This window comes from Phycodurus eques, chromosome 17 (assembly GCF_024500275.1).
Source record: "Phycodurus eques isolate BA_2022a chromosome 17, UOR_Pequ_1.1, whole genome shotgun sequence".
NCBI classification, from domain to species: Eukaryota; Metazoa; Chordata; class Actinopteri; order Syngnathiformes; family Syngnathidae; genus Phycodurus; species Phycodurus eques.
In genome coordinates this window covers 4,033,325-4,056,276 of record NC_084541.1, presented here as the reverse complement: position 1 = coordinate 4,056,276, position 22,952 = coordinate 4,033,325, and the positions used below count along the sequence as shown (strand labels likewise).

At 45.3% G+C, this 22,952-nt stretch overlaps 1 protein-coding gene across 4 annotated transcripts in view; it reads left to right on the top strand.

Annotated features, from left to right (window-relative positions):
• The first annotated feature begins 11,320 nt into the window (after positions 1-11,320).
• smfn (small fragment nuclease) overlaps positions 11,321-22,952 on the top strand; it is a 70,743-nt gene continuing 59,111 nt past the window's right edge. For all 4 annotated transcript variants that reach the window (XM_061703008.1, XM_061703011.1, XM_061703009.1 and 1 more), the window contains exons 1-5: positions 11,321-11,548; positions 20,671-20,754; positions 20,833-20,910; positions 21,546-21,657; positions 21,736-21,844. In XM_061703008.1, coding sequence (XP_061558992.1) covers positions 11,504-11,548; positions 20,671-20,754; positions 20,833-20,910; positions 21,546-21,657; positions 21,736-21,844 — 428 coding nt within the window. In that variant the 5' untranslated portion in view covers positions 11,321-11,503. The remainder of the gene's footprint in view (positions 11,549-20,670; positions 20,755-20,832; positions 20,911-21,545; positions 21,658-21,735; positions 21,845-22,952) is intronic.

The following is a 22,952-nucleotide window of genomic DNA, read 5'->3' as shown; positions in this document are numbered from 1 at the left end:
TTTCACTCTCTTGTCTTAGTTCTGGCAGCGTGCAAGTCCTCAAGGGTGGGTAGGGGGGTACCGACAATCTTTTCACAGTTTTGATTGTCCGTTGCAGTCGAAGGATGTCCTTTTTTGTAGCAGCACCAACCCAGACTGTGATGTAAAAACACAGGACTGATTTGATGACCGCTGTGTAGAACTGCCTCAGCAGCTCCTGTGGTAGGCCATGCTTTCTCAGAAGCCGCAGGAAGTACATCCTCTGCTGGGCCTTTTTTAGGACGGAGTTGATGTTGATTGCCCATTTCAGGTCCTGAGAGACTGTAATTCCCAGGAACTTGAAGGTCTCGACGGTTGACACAAGGCAGCTGGACAGCGTGAGGGGCAGCTGTGGCAAAGGATGCCTCCTGAAGTCCACGATCATCTCTACAGTCTTGAGCGTGTTCAGCTCCAGGTTGTGTCAGCCGCACCACAGGTCAAGCCGCTCCACTTCCTGTCGATATGCAGACTCGTCACTGTCTGTGATGAGGCCGATGACAGTGGTGTCATCTGCAAACTTCAGGAGTTTGACGGCCGGGTACATTGAGGTGCAGTCGTTCGTGTAGAGAGAGAAGAGCAGCGGAGAGAGGATACAACCTTGGGGTGCCCCACTGCTGATGCTGCGTGTGGATGAGGTGGTGAGTTGGAGAAGCTTGGAGGAAAGGAGTTCAGGGATGATGGTGTTGAAGGCTGAGCTGAAGTCCTCGAACAGTATCCTCACGTAGGTCCGTGCATTGTCGAGGTGTTCTCGGATGAATTGCAGTCCCATGTTGACTGCATCATATGCGGACCTGTTCGCTCGGTAGGCAAACTGCAGGGGGTCCAGCAGGGGACCTGTGAGGCTCTTGAGTTGGTCCACTACGAGACGTTCAAAGGACTTCATGACCACAGCTGTCAAGCCGACAGGCCTGTACTCATTTAGACCCCAAGATTGTAGGTTTCTTGTGGACTGGAATGATGGTGGAGCGTTTGAAACAGGATGGTACAGTTCCAGAGATCTATTGAAGATCTGTGTGAAGACTGGAACGAGCTGGTCCGCGCAAACTTTGAGGCAGGATGGGGACACATGGTTTGGGTCTGCCGCTTTGTTCATCTTTTGTTGTTTGAAGATGCGTCTCACGTCCTGTTCGTGGATGGTTAACGCAGACGTCAGAGGTGTGATTGTGGTCGGTGGTGTGGCTGGGTGGGTATGGGTTGTGAAAGTGTCCTTTTCAAATCTGCAGTAGAAGGTATTCAAGTCGTTGGCTAGTGTGCTATTGTTCTCAGCTTGGGGTGATCGTCGCTTGTAATTGGTCAGCGATTGTAATGCATGCCAGACTGATTTAGAGTCGTTAGCGCTAAACTGTTTTTCCAACTTTGCTGCATAGTTTCTCTTTGCACTGTTAATTTCTTTCGTCAGCTGGTTTCTAGCTCGATTATACAGCGGCCTGTCCTCGCTCTGATATGCACCTTCCTTCGCTTGGTGAAGTTGCTTAAGTTTGGCAGTGAACCACGGCTTGTTATTGAATGTGCGAAATGACTTTGTTGGTACACACACATCTTCACAGAAACTAATATAGGATGTGACAGTGTCCGTATATTCAGTATATTCATCCAGGCTGCTAGCTGAATTTTCAAAGAAACTGTGCAGTCTAAACAGCTTTGAAGTCCACCTTTTCACTGTTTTCACTGTAGGCTTCACGCATTTAAGTTCTTGCCTGTATTGAGTGAATTAAGCAGTGATCAGACGAGCCCAGTGCTGCACGAGGTTTGGCACGGTATGTGTTATTTAGTGTAGTATAGCAGTGGTCTAAAATCCTATTTTCCCTGGTAGGACAGTCGATGTGCTGCTTGTATTTAGGGAGTTCGTGGTTGAGTTTAGCTTTGTTAAAGTCCCCGAGAATAATGAGGGGTGATTTTTTTTTTTATTTTAATGATGGGTGTTTTTTTTTTTTTTAATTTAATTTACTTGCCCGACGAGCATTAGCAGTGCGGCATTCATGTTAGCTTGAGGCGGAATGTAGACACCGGCGAGAATTAATGATGCGAACTCACGAGGCGAGTAGAATGGCTTACAGTTCAAAAACAGAGACTCTAAATGCGGGCTTCAGTGTGTGCTGAGCTCCGTGATGTCCGTACACCAGTTTTCGTTGATATAGAAGCATATCCCGCCGCCTTTTGTTTTCCCCAATGATTCCATGTCGCGGTCTGCCCGATGAAGATGGAAGCCGGGAAGCATGACGGCGCCATCGGGTACAGCCTCACAAAGCCAAGTCTCCGTAAAGCACGTGGCGGCGGAACGTCCGAAGTCTTTACTGGTCTTTATCAGAAGATGAAGCTCGTCCATTTTGCTGGGTAGGGAGCGTGGATTCGCGAGGTGAATCGATGGAAACGGCAATCTGTACGCTCTCCTTGCAGAGCTTCACTTGGATGCCGACTCGCTTCCCGCTGTTGCGTCGCCTTCGCCTCCATGTGCCAAAGACCGCGGTCACTGCTCCGGTGAGTAACTCGGGGGGGGGAAAAACTCAGCAGATTTGCGGAAGTTCGTGAAAGAAAGTCCGGAGTAGCTTTTGTGTCAAACATCATTCAATTAGAATAATGTGATTCCTATCACAATATTATATTGCAAATCAAGTTAATATGAAGGCGGCCCGGTGGGCGACTGGTTAGAGCGTCAGCCTCACAGTTCTGAGGACCCGGGTTCAATCCCCGGCCCCGACTGTGTGGAGTTTGCATGTTCTCCCCGTGCCTGCGTGGCTTTTCTCCGGGCACTCCGGTTTCCTCCCACATCCCAAAAACATGCATTAATTGGAGACTCTAAATTGCCCGTAGGTGTGACTGTGAGTGCGAATGGTTGTCTGTTTGTATGTGCCCTGCGATTGGCTGGCAACCAGTTCAGGGTGTACTCTGCCTCCTGCCCGATGACAGCTGGGATAGGCTCCAGCACGCCTGCGACCCTAGAGAGGATAAGCGGCTCAGAAAATGGATGGATGGATGGATGAATTTAATATGAAGTTAAGTGTTGTACTATTATATAAAGTGCCGAAAGCAAACAAATGGTAAGTATTGGTTCCACTTGTCACGTGATGGCTGCACGTAAGCTTTAGTTTAGCTTGAGGTTTATTTGGGATGCCGCAAAAGCTCTTTGACTCATTTGTATAAAATCTGTACGTACAGTCCACAACGCAACACGACACTACCATTTATTAATGAATGAAAATAAGCGTGAATACCTCAATAACTTTGGTCGGCCGTTGAGTCGAACCAAGTAGTGTTGTTTCGTTCGCGAACGTTTTGTTCAGAAGAACGAATCTTCTTATTGAACAAACTGAACTTTACTTGGCCGCCACCCGCCGTCAGGCAAGCGAGTCAGCTGGGAGTGGACACAGAACTGCTAAAGTGTTCTGTCACTCACTTCTGAATCTTTGGCGAATGACCAATGAGCAGCCAGCGTGAAGGCGGGAGCAGGACTTCATTAAACATACTGCCATGTGATTTGCGATTCGCTAGGGTTGTCACTCACTTCGGCGAATGACCAATGAGCAGGCAGCGCCGTACAAGCGGGGGAGGGACTTAAGTGAACTGAGTGATTCGTTCAGTGAACTGGTGTAATGAGGAACTGAAGAACTGAAGAGTGATTCGTTCAGGGGAAGGGCTTAAGTGAACTGAGTGATTCGTTCAGTGAACTGGTGGACTGGTGTACTGAGGAACTAAAGCTTGATTCGTTCAGTGAACTGGTGTACTGAGGAACTGAAGACCTGAAGAGTGATTCATTCAGGGGAGGGACTTAAATGAACTGAGTGATTCGTTCAGTGAACATATGTACTGAGGAACTGAAGAACTGAAGAGTGATTCGTTCGTGGAACTTATCATTCGCGATCCGTTAAACACGAGTGATTCGTTCATGGAACTTCTTTGTGATCCGCTAAGGAGCGATGTACTTGTACGATGAGTGATTCGTTTGCACATGGAATGATGTACTGCGCAGTGAACGTACTCATGAGTGATTTTAACCGCAAGTCCTGACGTCCTCGCGGGGATAGCTTTCACTAGCAGCCGTTTCTTCGAGCTAACGGCTAACGTTGAGTCAGTCAAGCACATGATAACAAGCACACATATTTAAAATAAATGTTAATTAATTATAAATGTTTTTACGTACACATATATATAATTCCCTCTGTGTCTCTAATGTCTCTTAAAGCTTTTTATTTCATTATATAATAACACATTAAACTTCAATAGCGCTTCTCAAGACACTCAAAGCCGTTTTCCACTAATCAGATGACAATAACAGTAAGGTGAGTGAGCAGGAAGACCGGCTGGCGGGGGCTGGTGTCAGCGACGCTGTCTACCGCGGTGGAATGCAGAAAAGTCACGCCGGCTGGCGAGAGCTTAGCTGGACGTCAGGGGACGCAGAAGGATGGTCGATAGCTGAGCTCGCTGAACGCATGTTCACGAGTCACAACCGAAGCCGGGTGTTCAAGAGTTTGCTGAGAGAGAGAGAGGTAGGTGATCATTTAGCCGAAGTTTTTTATTTATTTTATTTATTTATTTATTTTTTTTATAATCCCCCCACCTTTCCTAGTTTACAATACATGACAACAACAACGCATAGTCCTTCGGTGAATGTGTTGAGTGAACGTGAACCTCAGGGATGGATCATTAAATGAATGATTTTGTGAAAAAGAACTAAACGAATCTTTTAAACGAATCTTTTTAATGAACTGATTCGAATGATTCACTACACTCAAAAGAACTGCAATGCCCATCACTAGAACCAAGAGTATGTGCGTGCAGTGTGGAGTCACCGGCTCACTTCTCAGATCATACCCCGGAAGCAGCAAGCCAGCTTTTAGTTTGCAAAATAAAAGTACCTCTCTGCTCAAACTAGAGGTGACGCCACACTACAACCGTTTCGCCAGTGGAATGCAGGCAATTTCGGAGTATGAAAATTTTTTTGTCCCTTTTTCATTGTCAGCTGTAATGTTGTTTTAATAAATAAAAAACTAAATCTGTAAATCTGTCTCCATGTCTTACATGTTCTGCTTTGAATGTTGGTTCTGTACATACTGTCAATTTAACCAACAGCAGCGGGTTTTTATGCACAATACATAACCTTAATTTTAGCGATGCACCGAAATGTCTAGGCCGAAAATAGCCCAAAAGTGCATTTCAGGTTTCGGACCGAAATACTTTTTAATACAAAACAACCACAACCCAAGTAACATGTAACATGCATAACGTGACATGTTGAACACTGACAGCCGTCGCACACGTGTGTGTGTGTGTGTGTGTGTGTGTGTGTGCGTGTGTGTACACCTCAAGGTAAAGAGTCATTTACGATTAACAAGCAATGCCCGATAGAGCATTGCTGAACATCCAGTTGAATTGACTGGGAGGTCACTCTATTGTTCAGTGTATTTTTAATAGCACCTTATTTAGACATTTTCACAGTACAGTAGAATCCCTGTAAGAGAGTATTTGCTTTGATGTGCCGGCTCAGCAACTTCGTACACCAGTTGACTAACATGCATGATATGGTTGTAGCGTTTATTGGTTTAGATTAAAAAGTAATTAATTTAGGAGAAGGCGGCACGGTGGACGAGTGGTTAGAGCGTCTGCCTCACAGTTCTGAGGACCGGGGTTCTCAGGGTTCCGCCTGTGTGGAGTTTGCATGTTCTCCCCGTGCCTACGTGGGTTTTCTCCGGGCATTCCGGTTTCCTCCCACATCCCAAAAACATGCATGGTAGGTTAATTGACAACTCTAAATTGCCCGTAGGTGTGAATGTGAATGCAAATGGTTGTTTGTTTATATGTGCCCTGCGATTGGTTGGCAACCAGTTCAGGGTGTACCCCGCCTCCTGCCCGATGATAGCTTGGTTAGGCTCCATCACGCCCGCGACCCGAGTGAGGAGAAGCGGCTCAGAAAAGGGATGGATGGATGATTTTGACCCAGCTCACTGACGGTGTAGTGGTGTGCCTGACGTCGGTGGGTTGAGTTGTTCACACTCAGTGACAGTGTGTTTGTGAGTCTAAATGGTTGTATGTCTTTATATATGCCCTGCGACTAACTGGCGACCAGGGTGTAGTCTGCCTTTCGCCCGACGTAAGCTGGGATAGGTGCCCTGCGACCCAGAATTGAATAACCGGTATAGGGAATGGATGGATGGATGGATGTTTACAACTCTGTCCCATTCAGCATCTAGGTGAGCCAGAGTAACAATCATGGCTGACAATGTCTCTCAGAAAACTAGGCACACAGACTTGCCTTTAAATTTGTTGAACAAATAAACTGCTTGATGATATTTTTGATGGAGAAGACCCGGTGAAAGTGCTACAAAGTGATGTCTGCCATCGAGTGGTGTTTTAATGGCGCAATTACAACTTAAAACTGATCAGGTATAGTAGAGGAAACATGTTTGTTGTATAATTGGAATAAAAAAGGTAAGAATAATTGAGGGGCCACATGCCCACATACTGCGATTGGCTGGCAACCAGTTCAGGGTGTACCCTGCCTCCTGCCCGATGACAGCTGGGATAGGCTCCAGCACGCCCGCGACCCTAATGAGGAGAAGCGGCTCAGAAAATGGATGGATGGATGGATGGATGTCCACATACACCGAAAACAACAACCAATGTCCTTAAGCACATTTTAAACTCGCCTTATCTTTTGGGCCGCAGACTGTAGAAAAATGATTAATACTCTTTTGTTACCAACTTTTCAAATGAGCGACTCAAAAAAAAAAAATAAATAAATAAAAAATATATAATAAATAAATAAAAAACACACACACCGCACGAAAATCACTTAAAAATTCAGCGAGTTATGATTTGTTTTGTGTGTGCTCATGCCCAACAGTCTCAATAGAAATGAATGTCGCGGAACTCCGGGTTCAAGATAGAGACCACTCTTGTTTTGTCAATTTCATTTTATGTGCTGTTTGTACTATTACAAAATGTAATAAAAAGATGTGGAAACAAAAAACATGCAGTTTGGCAAATTTCAGTCTCGCTTTTTATGATTTCTTTTCAACAGTGGTGTTCTTCTTGGTCGTTTCACATGAAGTCCACTTTGGCTGAAACAACGACGGATGGTGCAATCTGCCACTGATGTACCTTGACCAAGGAGTTCACCCAGGTTCAGTTTAATTTCTTTGGAGTTTGTTCTGGCTCTTTTGTTACCATTCTTATTATCTATCTCTTCAAGTTGTCATACATTTTCCACCTGGGGCCACATCCAGGATGGGTGCCTAGTTCCGTCCATCCATCCATCCATTTTGTTCCGCTCATCTGAGGTCAGGTCACGGGGGCAGCAGCTTTAGCAGGGAAGCACAGTTCTCCCCAGCCACTTCTCCAGCTCCTCCAGGGGGAGCCCAAGGCATTCCCAGGCCAATCGGGAGATATAGTCTCTCCAGTGTGAACTGGGTCATCCCTGGGGTCACCTGCTGGTGGGATGTGCCCGGGCCGAACACCTCACCAGGGAGGCATCCTAATCAGATGCCCGAGGCAGCTCATCTGGCTCCTCACAATGCGGAGGAGCAGCATCTCGACTCTGAGCCACTCCCAGAAGAACGAGCATCTCACCCATTCTCTAAAGGCTTCTTTAGCGCTGACATCATTGCGGCTATTCGGCGCGTAGTTTGTCTTTATACTCGAGCGCAACCCACACACGCAGCCGCCTCACACTCGACTGCAAATTGCTCCAGCGAGAGTTGGAGATCCCGGCTTGATGAAGCCAACAGAACCACATAACCACACAGTCAGGACCCGTCCCCCCACCCGAAGGCGGAGATAGGCTACCCTTTCGTCCACCGGGGTGAACCCCAATGTACAGGCGCCAGGTCAGAAGGAGCTACATTGTGTCTTTGTAGATCTAGAGAAAGCCTATGATAGAGTACCCAGAGAGGAACTGTGGCACTGCATGCGGATGTCTGGAGTGGCAGAGAAGTATGTTAGAATAATACAGGACATGTACGAGGGCAGCAGAACAGCGGTGAGGTGTGCTGTAGGTGTGACAGACAAATTTAAGGTGGACGTGGGACAGCATCAGGGAACCCCTTCCTTTTTGCAGTGGTGATGGATATGCTGACAGATGAGGTTAGACTGGAATCCCCGTGGAACATGATGTTTGCAGATGACATTGGGATCTGCAGTAAAAGCAGGGAGCAGCTGGAGGAACAGTTAGAAAGATGGAGGCATTCACTGGAAAGAAGAGGAATGAAGATGAGCTGAAGTAAAACAGAATATATGTGCATGAATGAGAGGAGTGGTGGCTGCAGCCGGGGATCATCCGATGTGTCCTTGCCACCTCGGGTGAGGTGAGCGTCCTGCCTGGTCATCAGCGAGTTGGTCGTGGTGAGACCAAAGGTAGACTTCTATACCAAAACTCCCAAAAACTTATTTTTGTGATCCCAGCTCCAACCCCTTTTATGCCCGGAGCGGATCAACAAGGAGATTTCACCCCCCTCCTCCCCCTCTCCTTTTCTACCACCTTCGCGAACACCGAGTGGGTGGAGTGCCTTTTGGCGTTATTTTTCCATTTTAGGATAATTTTGTGATTTAAAACCATCCATCCATTTTCTGAGCCGCTTCTCCTCACTAGGGTCGCGGGCGTACTGGAGCCTATCCCAGCTGTCATCGGGCAGGAGGCGGGGTACACCCTGAACTGGTTGCCAGCCAATCGCAGGGCACATAGAAACAAGTGTGAGGAGAAGCGGCTCTGAAAATGGATGGATGGATGAATTTAAGGTGACGAGACCATCTCCTCACCCTGCATTGTTCCACGCTCATCCTCTTTCATTTCCGTAACGAATGTTTCAAATGTTGTGTGGTGTGGAGAACATTACATCTGGTTCAGTTAAAAACATATTCGACGTTAGACATTCAAGCTTCCAGCAATACAGTCACTAGTGTAAATGTAAAGTTCAACCATTCGCACTCACATTCACGCTGTCACTGAGTGGGAACTGAACCCACGCCATCCGCACCAAAGTCAGGCGAGTGTACCACTCCATCATCAGTGACCCCTCATCTGTTCCATCTGGGGAAATTTGAAATTAAGACTGTGGGACACAAAGAAAGATGTGAAATAACAACCTCAATTCCAATTAAGTTGGGACGTTGTGTTAAACATAAATAAAAACAGAATACAATGATTTGCAAATCATGTTCAACCTATATTTAATTGAATACACTACAAAGACAAGATATTTAATGTTCAAACTGATCAACTTTATTGTTCTTAGCAAATAATCATTAACTCGGAATTTTATGGCTACAACACGTTCCAAAAAAGCTGGGACAGGTGGCAAAAAAGACACCTGTTTGGAACATCCCACAGGCGAACAGGCTAATTGGGAACAGGTGGGTGTATTTATTTATATTAATATTTTAAGAACTTTACATTCTCCCCGCGGCTACGTGGGTTTTCTCCAGGCACTCCGGTTTCCTCCCACATCCCAAAAACATGCATGGTAGGTTAATTGAACACACTAAATTGCCCGTAGGTGTGAATGTGAGTCTGAATAGTTGTTTGTTTATATGTGCCCTGCGATTGGTTGGCAACCAGCTCAGGGTGTACCCCGCCTCCTGCTCGATGATAGCTGGGATAGGCTCCAGCACTCCTCCGACCCTTGTGAGGATAAACGGCTCAGATAATGGGTGAATGAATGGATGGGTTTCCTGTACTGTGAGGTTCCACCACCAAGTCTCCTTCTCTCCTTTCCTGCCAGAAGATACACCAAGTATTCTCCTGCCTGCCTCTCTGATGACCTTGGCTGCAGTGGTCCAGTCTTCTGGAAGCTCCTCCTGTCACCAAGAGCCTGTCTCACCTCTTCCCGAAAAGCTTCCTGTCTCAGCTTCCACCACATGGTTCTCTGCTCTGCCTTTGTTTTCCAAATCTTCCTCCCCACCACCAGAGTCATCTTACACACCACCATCCTATGCAGCCACACTCTCCCCTACCACTAGGAGGTTACAGTCGGTAACCTCCTTCAAATTACATTGTCTGCACAAGATGTAATCCACCTGCGTGCTTCTACCTCCCCTCTTGAAGGTCACCCTATGTTCCTGGATCCCATACTTACCCATCACTTCTTCATCAACCCGATTTCCTTCACCAACATGTCCATTACAATCTGCACCAATCACGACTCTCTCTCTGTCTGGGATGCTCAGAACTACTTCGTCTAGCTCCTTCCAGAATTTCTCTTTCACCTCTAGGTCAAATCCTACCTGTGGCGCATCGCCACTAATCACATTATACATAACACAAAAATAACACCCTCAATAACACAAAAATAACACATTTAATTTCAAGTTTCAGCCTCATCACTCGATCTGATACTCTTTTCACCTTCAAGACATTCTTAGCCAACTCTTCTTTTAAAATAAACCCGACTCAATTTCTCTTCTCATCTACACCATGGCAAAATAATTTAAACTTGCCCCTAAACTTCTAACCTTACTGCCTTTCCCCCTGGTCTCCTGGACACACAATATCAACCTTTCTCATCATCATCATGTCAACCAAGTCCCGAGATTTTCCTGTCATAGTCCCAACATCCAAAGTCCCCACATTCAGTTCTCGGCTCTGTGCTTTCCTCTTCTCTTTCTGCCGAAGAACCCGCTTTCCACCTCTTCTTCTTATACTTCGACCCACAGTAGCTGAATTTCCACCGGCGCCCTGCAGGTTGATGGTGGCAGACGTTGTTAACCACGACCGATCCGGTATGGAATTCTTTGGATATTTGTTTGCCAAAGTTTTAAGCCGGATGCCCTTCCTGACGCAACCCTCTGCATTTATCCAGGCGTGGAACCGGCCTACAGTTTGCCCTGGCTTGTGACTCCCATAAGGTTGCATTAAATATTGTACAAAAAAAATAAAAATCAAAAGATACCCGGATGTTGTTCTGACGACACTAGCAGCCGAGCGTGTGTGTGACATAAATACCACCAGATACCCCAGCGCGGTGTAGTAGCCCGGCTAACCGACGTGCCTATGTAGCGGCCATGTTAGAAAGGTCGACGTTCCCATCGAAGGCAATGCATGGACATTCAAATTCAAGTCGTAACTTGTACATTTCTCAAGCGATTTTCATGAGGTTTACTAGGTTTTCATGAGGTGAGTGGTGGGGAGTTATGTGCCATGAACTAACGGAAAGTTATAGTTTATTTTCAACTAGTGAGGATAAGCAGTAAAGAAAATTGATGACTGTACATGCATTTCCTTCGATGGGAGTGATGCCCCCACCAAGGTGGCCGCCACGTAGGCACGTCGCTTAAGCCGGTCTACCCGGAATTGAGACACAGCCAACGTCTCACACACACGCGTTGGCGTTATCGCCTCGTTCTGCTTTGTACACCGACAGAGTGTTTTTCCGACAGGTTTTCTTGTTTTACATTGCAGTCTATCATTCTTAACGCATGATTTGTTTCGAAAACAACTTTAACGACGTGTTTAATCTCGGGTTTGAATTTCCACGTCGTAGGCTGTTGAAGAAAGACCATGAACGCTACTTTGTCCCAAAAGATGGTGTGGGTGGATCTTGAGGCAAGTCATAACAGCCTGTTCGAGTAACTTCTAATGCACCAGTGAATTGGTTAACTAGTGGTTGGTGCGTTTTAAAGGTGCCCAACTGTTGAACAGTTAAAAAAATAATAGTGTGTGCGTCCGTGTGTTTAAACCACAGTTGAAACCAGTTTAGATACACTATATAAAAAGATAAGTTTTCCCCCCTCACTGTCTCACATGAAATCAGACTAAACGTTATCTGTTTTAGTTCAGGTAGGATTACTACCTTCATTTAATTCTTTCACAGAATTATGTTACACTCCTCTTCAGCAAACCCTCCTATACAGTGTATATGTCACTCTGCTGGATAGAGGGTAAAGGTTCACAGTTCTGGGGCATAAATAATTTCAGACCTCATACTAGCCAGGAGCCGCAAACAAACAACAACAACAACAAAAAACCACAATTCCAGGGTGGGGGCTCTCGTATTTGTAGTTTTTAAATACATTGGTGCCTTGAGATACAAGTTGTTCTGTGACAACACTTGGAACATCAATCACTCTTGTCTCAAAACATCTTGCCCCATTGAAATGAATGACGGAAATGCCAATAAGAGAGCCTACGATATGTTTTTCTTTTGTATGAGGAAATATAGACAATATAAAAACTCTGCTCAAAAAAATAAAGGGAACACCTGAACACCAAAATGTAACTCCAAGTCAGTCACACTTCTGTGAAATCAAGCTGTCCAGTTAGGAAGAAATACTAATTGTGAATAAGTTTCCCATGCTGTGGTGCAAATTGAACAGACAACAGGTGGAAATGAGAGGCAATTAACAAGACAAACCCTATAAAGGAGTGGTTCTGTAGGTCGTGACCACAGGCCATTTCTCTGTTCTCATCTTTTCTGACTGATTTTTTTGGGGGGGTCACTTTTGTATTTGGTCAGCGCTCTCACACCTAAAGGTAGTATGAGGCGGTGTCTACAACCCACAGAAGTTGCTCAGCATGACCGGTTTGGACGTGGCTCAGTAATGGTGCGGGTAGGCATTTCTTTGGAGGGCTGCACAGCCCTCCGTATGATAGCCAGAGGTACTCTGACTGCCATTAGATATCGGGATAAGATCCTCAGACCCATTGTGAGACCATACTGTATGCGTGTGCAATAGGCCCTGGGTTCCTTCTGATGTACATATGACAATGCTAGACCTCATGTGGCTGGACTGTGTCAGCAGTTCCTGCATGATTAAGGCATTGTTGCTATGGACTGGCCTGCCCGTTCCCCAGACCTGAATCCAATCGAGCACATCTGGGACATAATTTCTTGTTCCATCCACCGAGGCCATGTTTGACCACAGACTGTCTGGGATCTGACTGATGCTTTAATCCAGATTTGGGAGGATATCGCTCAGGAGAACATCCGCCGCATCAGCCGGAGTATGCCCAGGCGTTGTAATGAGGTCATCCAGGCACATGAAGGCATCACACACTACTGAGCATCATTTTGACTTGTCTTGAGGAATTTCCACTAAAGTTGGATTAGCCTGTGAAATTATTTTCCACTTTTATTTTACATATGATTGCCAATCCAGACCTCAATGGGATTATAATTCTGATTTACCTTATTTATGTTATTATTTATTTATTTATTTATGTATGTTGATGTTATTTTGTTGTCAACGCATTCCACTATGTAATGAATACGGATTTTCAACGGCAACATTTCATTAATTGAGATCTAGGATGTGTCTTTATTTTTTTGAGCAGTAAATTAAATTGTATACAAACATATAGTAGCAACATGACAAGACTTTCCAAAAATGACTGACTGTCAAAATGGTCTGTATGGTACCTACCTGTTTAAGTGTACATTTTATGTACACTTAAACAGAATTTGCTATTCACGATATAAAAATATGTTTTTATTGTTGTTGTTTTTTTCTCACATGAAGTCGGACTAAACTTTTCCCGTTTTAGGTCAATTAAGATTATCAAATTATTTGTGTTTGATAAATGCCAAAATAATGATTTTTAGATATTTTTTCATCACTTTAAAATCTGAAGTTTACATACATTTTAATTCATATTTGGTACCATTGCTTTAAACTGTACAACTTGGGTCAAACGTTTTGGATATCCTTCCACAAGCTTCTCTTTACACAACCCCAATTCCAATGAAGTTGGGAGGTTACGTTAAACAGAATTTGCAAATCATGTTCAACCTATATTTAATTTAATACACTACAAAGACAATATATTTAATGTTCAAACTGATAAACTTGATTGTTTTTAGCAAATAATCATGAACTTCAAATTTTATGGCTGCAACACATTCCAAGATTTTATGGCTGCAACACATTCCTATAAAGCTACAGTTGGCAAAAAAGACTCATCAAACACCTGTTTGGAACATCCCACAGGTGAACAGGCTAATTGGGAACAGGTGGGTGCCATGATTGGGTATAAAAGGAGCTTCCCTGAATTCCTCAGTCATTCACAAGCAAAGATGGGGCGAGGCCGGCGGCTTCTCTGGGCCCGAACTCATCTAAGATGGACTGATGCAAAGTGGAAAAGTGTTCTGTGGTCTGACGAGTCCGCATTTCGAATTGTTTTTGGAATGGACTGATGCAAAGTGGAAAAGTGTTCTGTGGTCTGACGAGTCCGCATTTCGAATTGTTTTTGGAAATTGTGGACGTCGTGTCCTCCGGGCCAAAGAGGAAAAGAATCATCCGGACTGTTATGGACGCAAAGTTCAAAAGCCAGCATCTGTGATGGTATGGGCCTGTGTTAGTGCCAATGGTGTGGGTAACTTACACATCTGTGAAGGCACCATTAATGCTGAAAGGTACATACAGGTTTTGGAGAAACATATGCTGCCTTCCAAGCAACGTCTTTTTCATGTACGCCCCTCAGCAAGACAATGACAAACCACATTCCGCACGTGTTACAACAGGGTGGCTTCGTAATAAGAGTGCGGGTACTAGACTGGCCTGCCTTCAGTCCAGACCTGTCTCCCATTGAAAATGTGTGGCGCATTATGAAGTGTAAAATACGACAACTGAGATCCCTAATTGTTGAACAGCTGAAGCTGTACATCAAGCAAGAATGGGAAAGAATTCCACCTACAAAGCTTCAACAATTAGTGTCCTCAGTTCCCAAACATTTATTGAATGTTGTTAAAAGAAAAGGTGATGTAACACAGTGGTAAGCACTGTCCCAGCTTATTTGGAATGTGTTGCAGCCATAAAATGAATGATTATTTGCTAAAAACAATCAAGTTTATCAGTTTGAACATTAAATATCTTGTCTTTGTAGTGTATTAAATTAAATATAGGTTGAACATGATTTGCAAATCATTGTATTCTGTTTTTATTTATGTTTAACACAACGTCCCAACTTCATTGGAATTGGTGTTGTAGTTGGCAGACATTTTGGCCCATTCCTCCTGACCAGTGTAATTGAGCCAACTTTGTAGGCCGCTGTGCTTGCAGGTGTCTTTTTAGGTCTCCTTATGAATTTAAGAAAATTAGATCAGATCCTATCAGATATGATTGCAACTTTAAAACACTGACTTTGTTATCAAGTCCTTTGTAACCAGTTTGGCAGTATGCTTCAGGTCATTGTCCATTTGGAACACCTATTCGCGCCCAACCTTTAACTTCCTGGTTAATATCTTGAAATATTGCTTCAGTATTTCCACATAATGTTCTTTCCTCATTATGCCATCTATTTTGTGAAGTGCACCAATCCCTCCAGTAGGACAACATCATGAAGCTGCCACCCCCATGCTTCCATCTTTTCCCTCCAAACCTAATGATGCCCCCTCCCTGAGGCGTCACCTTATCGTGGTGGAAGGGTTTGTACTTCCCGACGATCCTAGGGGCTAAGTTGTCTGGGGATTTATAACCCTAGTAGGGTTACCCATTACAGACAGGTCCTAGGTGAGGGAGCAGACAAAGTACGGCTTATAAGACCCCTTATGATGACAAACAAAATTGACCTAACTTTACTTGTCCCGGACACGGGTCACCGTGGCTCCCCTCTTGAGCCAGGCCTTAAGGGGGGCGCCCACACCCATGGACCCGGATCGGCATAGGCCGAAGAGGCAATGTGGGTCTCCCTTCTCATCGGCTCACCACCTGTGGTATGGGCCAAGGTGCGTTGTCAGCTGGGTGGCAGCCGATGGTAGGCACCCTGGTGATTCGGTCTCTGGCTACAGAATTTGGCTCTAGGGATTTATAATCTCACCTCTCTGGCAGGGAAGGATCTTGAGCTAATGTGCAAGGTTGAGAAGTTCTGACAAGATATCGTCAGACTCACCTCCACACACAGCTTGGGCTCTGGTACCAGTCCTCCTGGAGGGGTTGGACTCTTTTCCACTCTGGAGTTGCTCATGGTGAGAGGCGCCAAGCAGGTGTGGGCATACTTATTTCCCCCCAGCTTGGTGCCTGTATGTTGGGGTTTACCCCGGTGGACGAGAAGGTAGCCTCCCGCCACCTTCCAGTGGGGGGATGACTGACTGTCCTGACTGTTGTCTGTTCTAATGCACAAAACAGCTGCTCAGAGTGCCCACCCTTTTTGGAGTCCTTGGAAGGGGTGCTGGAAAGCGTTCCCGCTGGGGACTTAATCGTTCTGCTGGGGGACTTAAATGCTCACGTGGGCAATAACAATGAGAACGAGAAGGGTGTGATCAGGAAGAACGGCCTCCCCCGACCAGAACCCAATAAGTGTTCTGTTATTGTACTTCTGTGCTCATCATGGGTTGTCCATAACGAACACCATGTTCAAATATACAGTGGGTACGGAAAGTATTCAGACCTCCTTACATTTTTTACTTTGTTATATTGCAGCCATTTGCTAAAGTAATTTAAGTTCATTTTTTTCCTCATTAATGTACACACAGCACCCCATATTGACAGAAAAAAATATTTATTGTTGAAAGTTTTGCAGATTTATTAAAATAAAAAAGTGAAATATCACACAGCCATAAGTATTCAGACCCTTTCCTCAGTATGTAGTAGAAGCACCCTTTTGAACTAATACAGCCATGAGTCTTTTTGGGAATGATGCAACAACTTTTTCACACCTGTATTTGGGGATCCTCATTCCTCCTTGCAGATCCTCTCCAGTTCTGTCAGGTTGGATGGTGAATGTTGGTGGACAGCCATTTTCAGGTCTCTCCAGAGATGCTCAATTGGGTTTAAGTCAGGGCTCTGGCTGGGCCATTCAAGAACAGTCACGGAGTTGTTCTGAAGCCACTCCTTTGTTATTTTAGCTGTGTGCTTAGGGTCATTATCTTGGTGGAAGGTGAACCTTCGGCCCAGTCTGAGGTCCTGAGCACTCTGGAGAAGGTTATCATCCAGGATATCCCTGAGCTTAGCCGTCCTGTCCCTGCAGCTGAAAAACACCCCATAGCGTGATTCTGCCACCACCAAGCTTCACTGTTGGGACTATTGGACAGGTGATGAGCAGTGCCTGGTTTTCTCCACACATACCGCTTAGAATTAAGGCCAGAAAGTTTTATTTTGGTCTCATCAGACCATAGAATCTTATTTCTCACCATCTTGGAGTCCTTCAGGTGTTTTTTTTCCCAGCAAACTCCATGCAGGCTTTCAGGCCTCCATATTACCGAAAATTGGTGTACGGACGTCACGGTGCTCAGCACACACTGTAGCCCGCATCTGGAGTCGCTGTTTTTGAACTGTAAACCATTTTACTCGCCACGTGAGTTTGCATCGTTTATACTGGCTGGAGTCTATATTACACCGCAAGCTAACACGAACGCCGCATTGCTAACGCTCGCCGAACAAGTCAACGAAATTGAAAAAAAACACCCGGACTCACCCCTCATTATTCTCGGGGACTTTAACAAAGCTAAACTCAACCACGAACTCCCTAAATACAAGCAGCACATCCCTGGTATTTTCCCTGGTAGCAGCACTACCAGGGAAAATAATACTTTAGACCACTGCTACACTACGGTAAAAAACGCATACCGTGCTATACCTCGTGCAGCCCTGGGCTCGTCTGATCACTGCTTAATTCACTTAATACCGACGTACAAGCAAGAACTTAAATGTGCGAAGCCAACAGTGAAAACAGTCAAAAAGTGGACCAATGAAGCCAAGATGGAACTTCAAAGCTGTTTAGACTGCACAGACTGGAGTGTCTTTGAAAATTCAGCTGGCAGCCTGGATGAATATACGGACACTGTCACATCCTATATCAGTTTCTGTGAAGAGGTTTGTATACCAACAAAATCATTTCGGACATTCAACAACAACAAGCCGTGGTTCACTGCTAAACTTAAGCAGCTTCGCCAAGCTAAGGAAGATGCATATCAGAGCGGGGACAGGGCCCTGTATAATCGAGCTAGAAACCAGCTTACTAAAGAAATTAACATTGCAAAGAGGATTTATGCAGCAAAGTTGGAAAAACAGTTTAGCGCGAACGACTCAAAAACAGTCTGGCGTGCATTCCAATCGCTGACTAATTACAAGCGACGATCCCCCCAAGCTGAGAACAATAGCACACTAGCCAACGACTTGAATACCTTCTATTGCAGATTTGAAAAGGACAGTTTCACTCCACACACCCACCCGGCCGCACCCGCGAGCACAACCGCACCTCTGACTTTTGCGTTAATCATCCATGAACAGGATGTGAGACGCATCTTCAAACAACAGAAGATTAACAAAGCGGCAGGACCGGACCATGTGTCCCCATCCTGCCTCAAAGTCTGCGCGGACCAGCTCGCTCCAGTCTTCACTCAGATCTTTAACAGATCTTTGGAAATATGCGAAGTTCCATCCTGTTTCAAACGCTCCACCATCATTCCAGTCCCCAAGAAACCTGCAATCTCTGGTCTGAATGACTACAGGCCTGTCGCTTTGACATCTGTGGTCATGAAGTCCTTTGAACGTCTCGTGCTGGACCACCTCAAGAGTGTCACAGGTCCCCTGCTGGACCCCCTGCAGTTTGCCTACCAAGCGAACAGGTCTGCGGATGATGCAGTCAACATGGGACTGCACTTCATCCTAGAACACCTCGACAGTGCAGGGACCTACGCGAGGATCCTGTTCGTGGACTTCAGCTCAGCGTTCAACACCATCATCCCTGAACTCCTTTCAACCAAGCTTCTCCAGCTCAGCGTCTCACCTGCCATCTGCCAGTGGATCTACAGCTTTCTGACGGACAGGACACAGCAGGTCAGGCTGGGGGAGGCCACCTCATCCACACGCAGCATCAGCACTGGGGCGCCCCAAGGTTGTGTCCTCTCTCCGCTGCTCTTCTCTCTCTACACGAACGACTGCACCTCAGCGAACCCGACTGTCAAGCTCCTGAAGTTTGCAGATGACACCACTGTCATCGGCCTCATCAAGGACGGTGACGAGTCTCCATATCGACAGGAAGCGGAGCGGCTGGAGCTGTGGTGCGGCCGACACAACCTGGAGCTGAACACGCTCAAGACGGTAGAGATGATCGTGGACTTCAGGAGGCATCCTTCGCTACAGCTGCCCCTCACGTTGTCCAGCTGCCTTGTGTCAACCGTCGAGACCTTCAAGTTCCTGGGAATTACAATCTCTCAGGACCTGAAGTGGGCGACCAACATCAACTCCGTCCTCAAAAAGGCCCAGCAGAGGATGTACTTCCTGCGGCTTCTGAGAAAGCACGGCCTGCCACCGGAGCTGCTGAGACAGTTCTACACAGCGGTCATCGAATCAGTCCTGTGTTCTTCCATCACAGTCTGGTTTGGTGCTGCTACAAAAAAGGACAAACTCCGACTGCAACGGACAATCAAAACTGCTGAAAGGATTGTCGGTACCCCCTCTACCCACCATTGAGGACTTGCACGCTGCCAGAACTTGCACGCTGCCAGAACTAAGACAAACAGAGAAGATTCAAGAATCTAGCAGAGATCCAGTAAGAGTGGAATGAGGTGGGAAACACAGCTTCAAAAACCATCACATTCAGACGCATCCCAGGAGATGGGCTACAACTATCGTGTTCCTCGGGGCAAGCCACTTCTGCGCCTGAGCCAACGTAGGAAGTGTCTCAACTGGACCAAGGAGAAGAAGGACTGGACTGTTGACCATGGTCCAAGGGCCTCTTTTCCAATAAAAGTAAAGTGTCTTTCGTTCAAGAATCATGGTCCAAGGGTTTGGAGGAAGACTGGTGAAGAACAGAACCCAAGCTGCTTGAGGTCTAGTATGAAATATTCACACTTAGTCATGATTTGGGGTGCAATGTCCATTGCAGGTGTTGGTAAACTCTGCTTTCTTAAATCCAAGGTCACAGCAAGAGTCTACCATAATGTTTTAGATGACTTCATGCATCCTTCTACTGAGGATCTGTATGGAGATTTCATCTTCCAACAGGACCTGGACCCTGCCCATACCGCTAGAAGCACCAAAACCTGGTTTGATTCCCATGGCATCACAGTGCTTGACTGGCCAGCCAACTCGCCGGATCTAAACCCCATTGAGAATCAGGGGCACCAGACCCAAAAACAAAGAAAACCTGACAACAAGCATCAAGGAAATCTGGGCTTTCATAACTCCCAGGCAATGCCCCAGGCTGATTGATTGCTTCAATGCCAAGGCGCATCGAGGCAGTGATTCAAGCGAAGGGATTCCCAACCAAGTATTGATTAACATATTGTTTTGAAAGTACCATATTTTGATTGATTTAATGTGACCCTAATTTCTTTCTTTTTTCCCACAAAAAATAAAGTAAATAGTGATTTCTTCACAGTATTAAAATGTTTTGAATTCCTGATTTCGTGGGGTTTATGAGCTGGAAGCCCAAATTATGTAAAAATAAGCAAATAAATACTTGAAATTCTTGGCCCTGAATCTATAATCTATGAAAGTTGAACTTAATTAATGGAATAATGGAAATTAATAAACTTTTCCATGATATTCTATTTTTTTTTGGAAAGGGTCTGTATATACTAGAGGTGTGACACAATCATAAAAAAATACATGTGTGTGTGTGTGTGTGTGTGTGTATATATGTCTGTGATTGTGTGTGTGTGTGTGTGTGTATATGTCTGTGATTGTCTCTGTGTCTGTGCATAGTGCCATAATGTATTCCATGTTATGGAAATACGAATTCATGCTTCAAATTCTTGCTTATTACATGTTCTTTTCATTTTATAGATGACAGGCTTGGACATTGAAAATGACAAGATAATTGAAATGACATGCATAATTACAGACTCTGACTTGAACATTTTGGCTGAGGTAATCCAAATATTCTCATTATTATTTTGGCTGTTATTATGACCTTCCAATTTAAACTCAAATGTCCTATCTTGGCAGGGGCCCAACTTGATAATAAACCAGTCCGATGAACTACTGGAATCCATGTCTGAGTGGTGTACAGAGCATCATGGAAAGGTAAGCTATTGCTGCTCTGTGGTGGTATCTCAGCAGCAAGGCAGTTATAGAATTGGACTACTATATATTTATTACTTACCATAGACCTAAATGCAGGGTTGTTTCTAGACCCCCCCCCCCCCCCCCCTGCATGATCCCCAGACAAGAATGAGCATGAATGAAAATATGACCATGAATAAGCAAAGATCTTATATTATTAAATAATTAACTCATAAAATATATGACTAATGACTACCAACACTGAAACCAAACTCCACATACGGTACATAGTATGTATGTATGTATGTGTGTATATACACTATACACACACGCACAGTGCCGTGAAAGTATTGGCCCCATCTCAAATTCTAATATTTAATAATTATTAATATTTTAATAATTTCCCCACTTAAATGTTGCACATCATCAAACGAATGTAAATATCAGACAAAGACAAATAGTAAGATTAAGTAAACATAAAATATTTTGTTTAAATGGTCATTGTATTTATTAAGGGGAAAAAATATTCAAATTTACCTGGCCCTGTGTGAAAAAATAATGCACCCCCCCCCCCCCCCCCTTCTTAAATCATAAATTAACTGTGGCAAATAAAACATTTTTTGGTTCATTTTCACTGACCACTTAACCTTTCTCAGTCAGGACTGACCCAGGCAGTAGGGTTGAGTAAAACCACCCTGGAACAAGCAGAGTGTGAATTTACATCCTTTGTTAGACAACACACTCCACCTGGACAATGTCCCCTAGCTGGTAAGTTGCTTTTTGCTACAGCAGTTTTGATATCATTAATTTTCCTCAGACAGGAATGAATTGTTCCTTTTTGTGCAGGAAATTCTGTGCATGCAGACAAAAGGTTCCTGGACAAATATATGCCAGAGTTCATGAAGCATCTCCACTACAGAATAATTGATGTCAGTACCATTAAGGAGCTTTGCAGGTTAGTCTGATCAACTTGTTGCAAGGCTCGAAGTATCCATCCATTCTTCCATTTTCTCTACCGCTTTAACCTCACAAGGGTTGCGGGCGTGCTGGAAACTATCCCAGCTATCTTCGGGCGAGAGGCGGGGTACATCCTGAACTGGTCGCCAGCCAATCACAGGGCACATATAAACAAACAACCAGTCACGCACACATTCACACCTAAGGGCAATTTATAGTTTCCAATCAACCTACCATGCATGTTTTTGGGATGTGGGAGGAAACCTACGCAGGCACGGGGAGAACATGCAAACTCCACGCAGGCGGAGTTTGCATGCGAACCCCGGTCCTCAGAACTGTCCTCAGAACCCTCAGAACTGTGAGGCAGATGTGCTAACCAGTCGTCCACCGTTTCACCAGCTCGAAATATTTTATTTTTATTTGAGGAGCAGTTTTGCAAATCATTTCTTCATTTGAGGATCAACTTTCTAATTTTGACGAGCAATTTTTTGCAGGTTAATCATACGGACCCGAAGCAAGGGTTTTATTAAATATTAAAGTAAAATCCCCTCCTCCTTGAGCTGTCACCTTATCGTGGTGGAGGGGTTTGTGTGTCCCAATGATCCTAGGAGCTAAGTTGTCTGGGGCCTTATGCCCCTGGCAGGGTCACCCATGGCAAACAGGTCCTAGGTGAGGGACCAGACAAAGCATGGCTCAAAGACCCCTTATGAAGAAGACAAATTATGGACTCAGGTTTCCCTTGCCCGGACGCGGGTCACTGGTCAAACAAAAATTGCCATTATACGCCTTCTGCGCCTAATCTTCTTCTCCTAATCTTCTACGCCTTCTGCGCCTTCTTCTCGCTTGTGAGAGAAGAGCCAGGCCTGGAGTTGGGGCTCGAAGGAGAGCGCCTGGTGGCCGGGCCTGCACCCATGGGGCCTGGCCGGGCACAGCCCGAAAGGGTAACGTGGGCCCCCCTTCCCATGGGCTCACCACCTGTGGGAGGGGCCATAGGGGTCGGGTGCAGTGCGAGCTGGGCGGTGGCCGAAGGCGGGGACCTTGGCGATCCGATCCCCGGCTACAGAAGCTGGCTCTAGGGACGTTCCTGACTTGAACTGGCTCTAGGG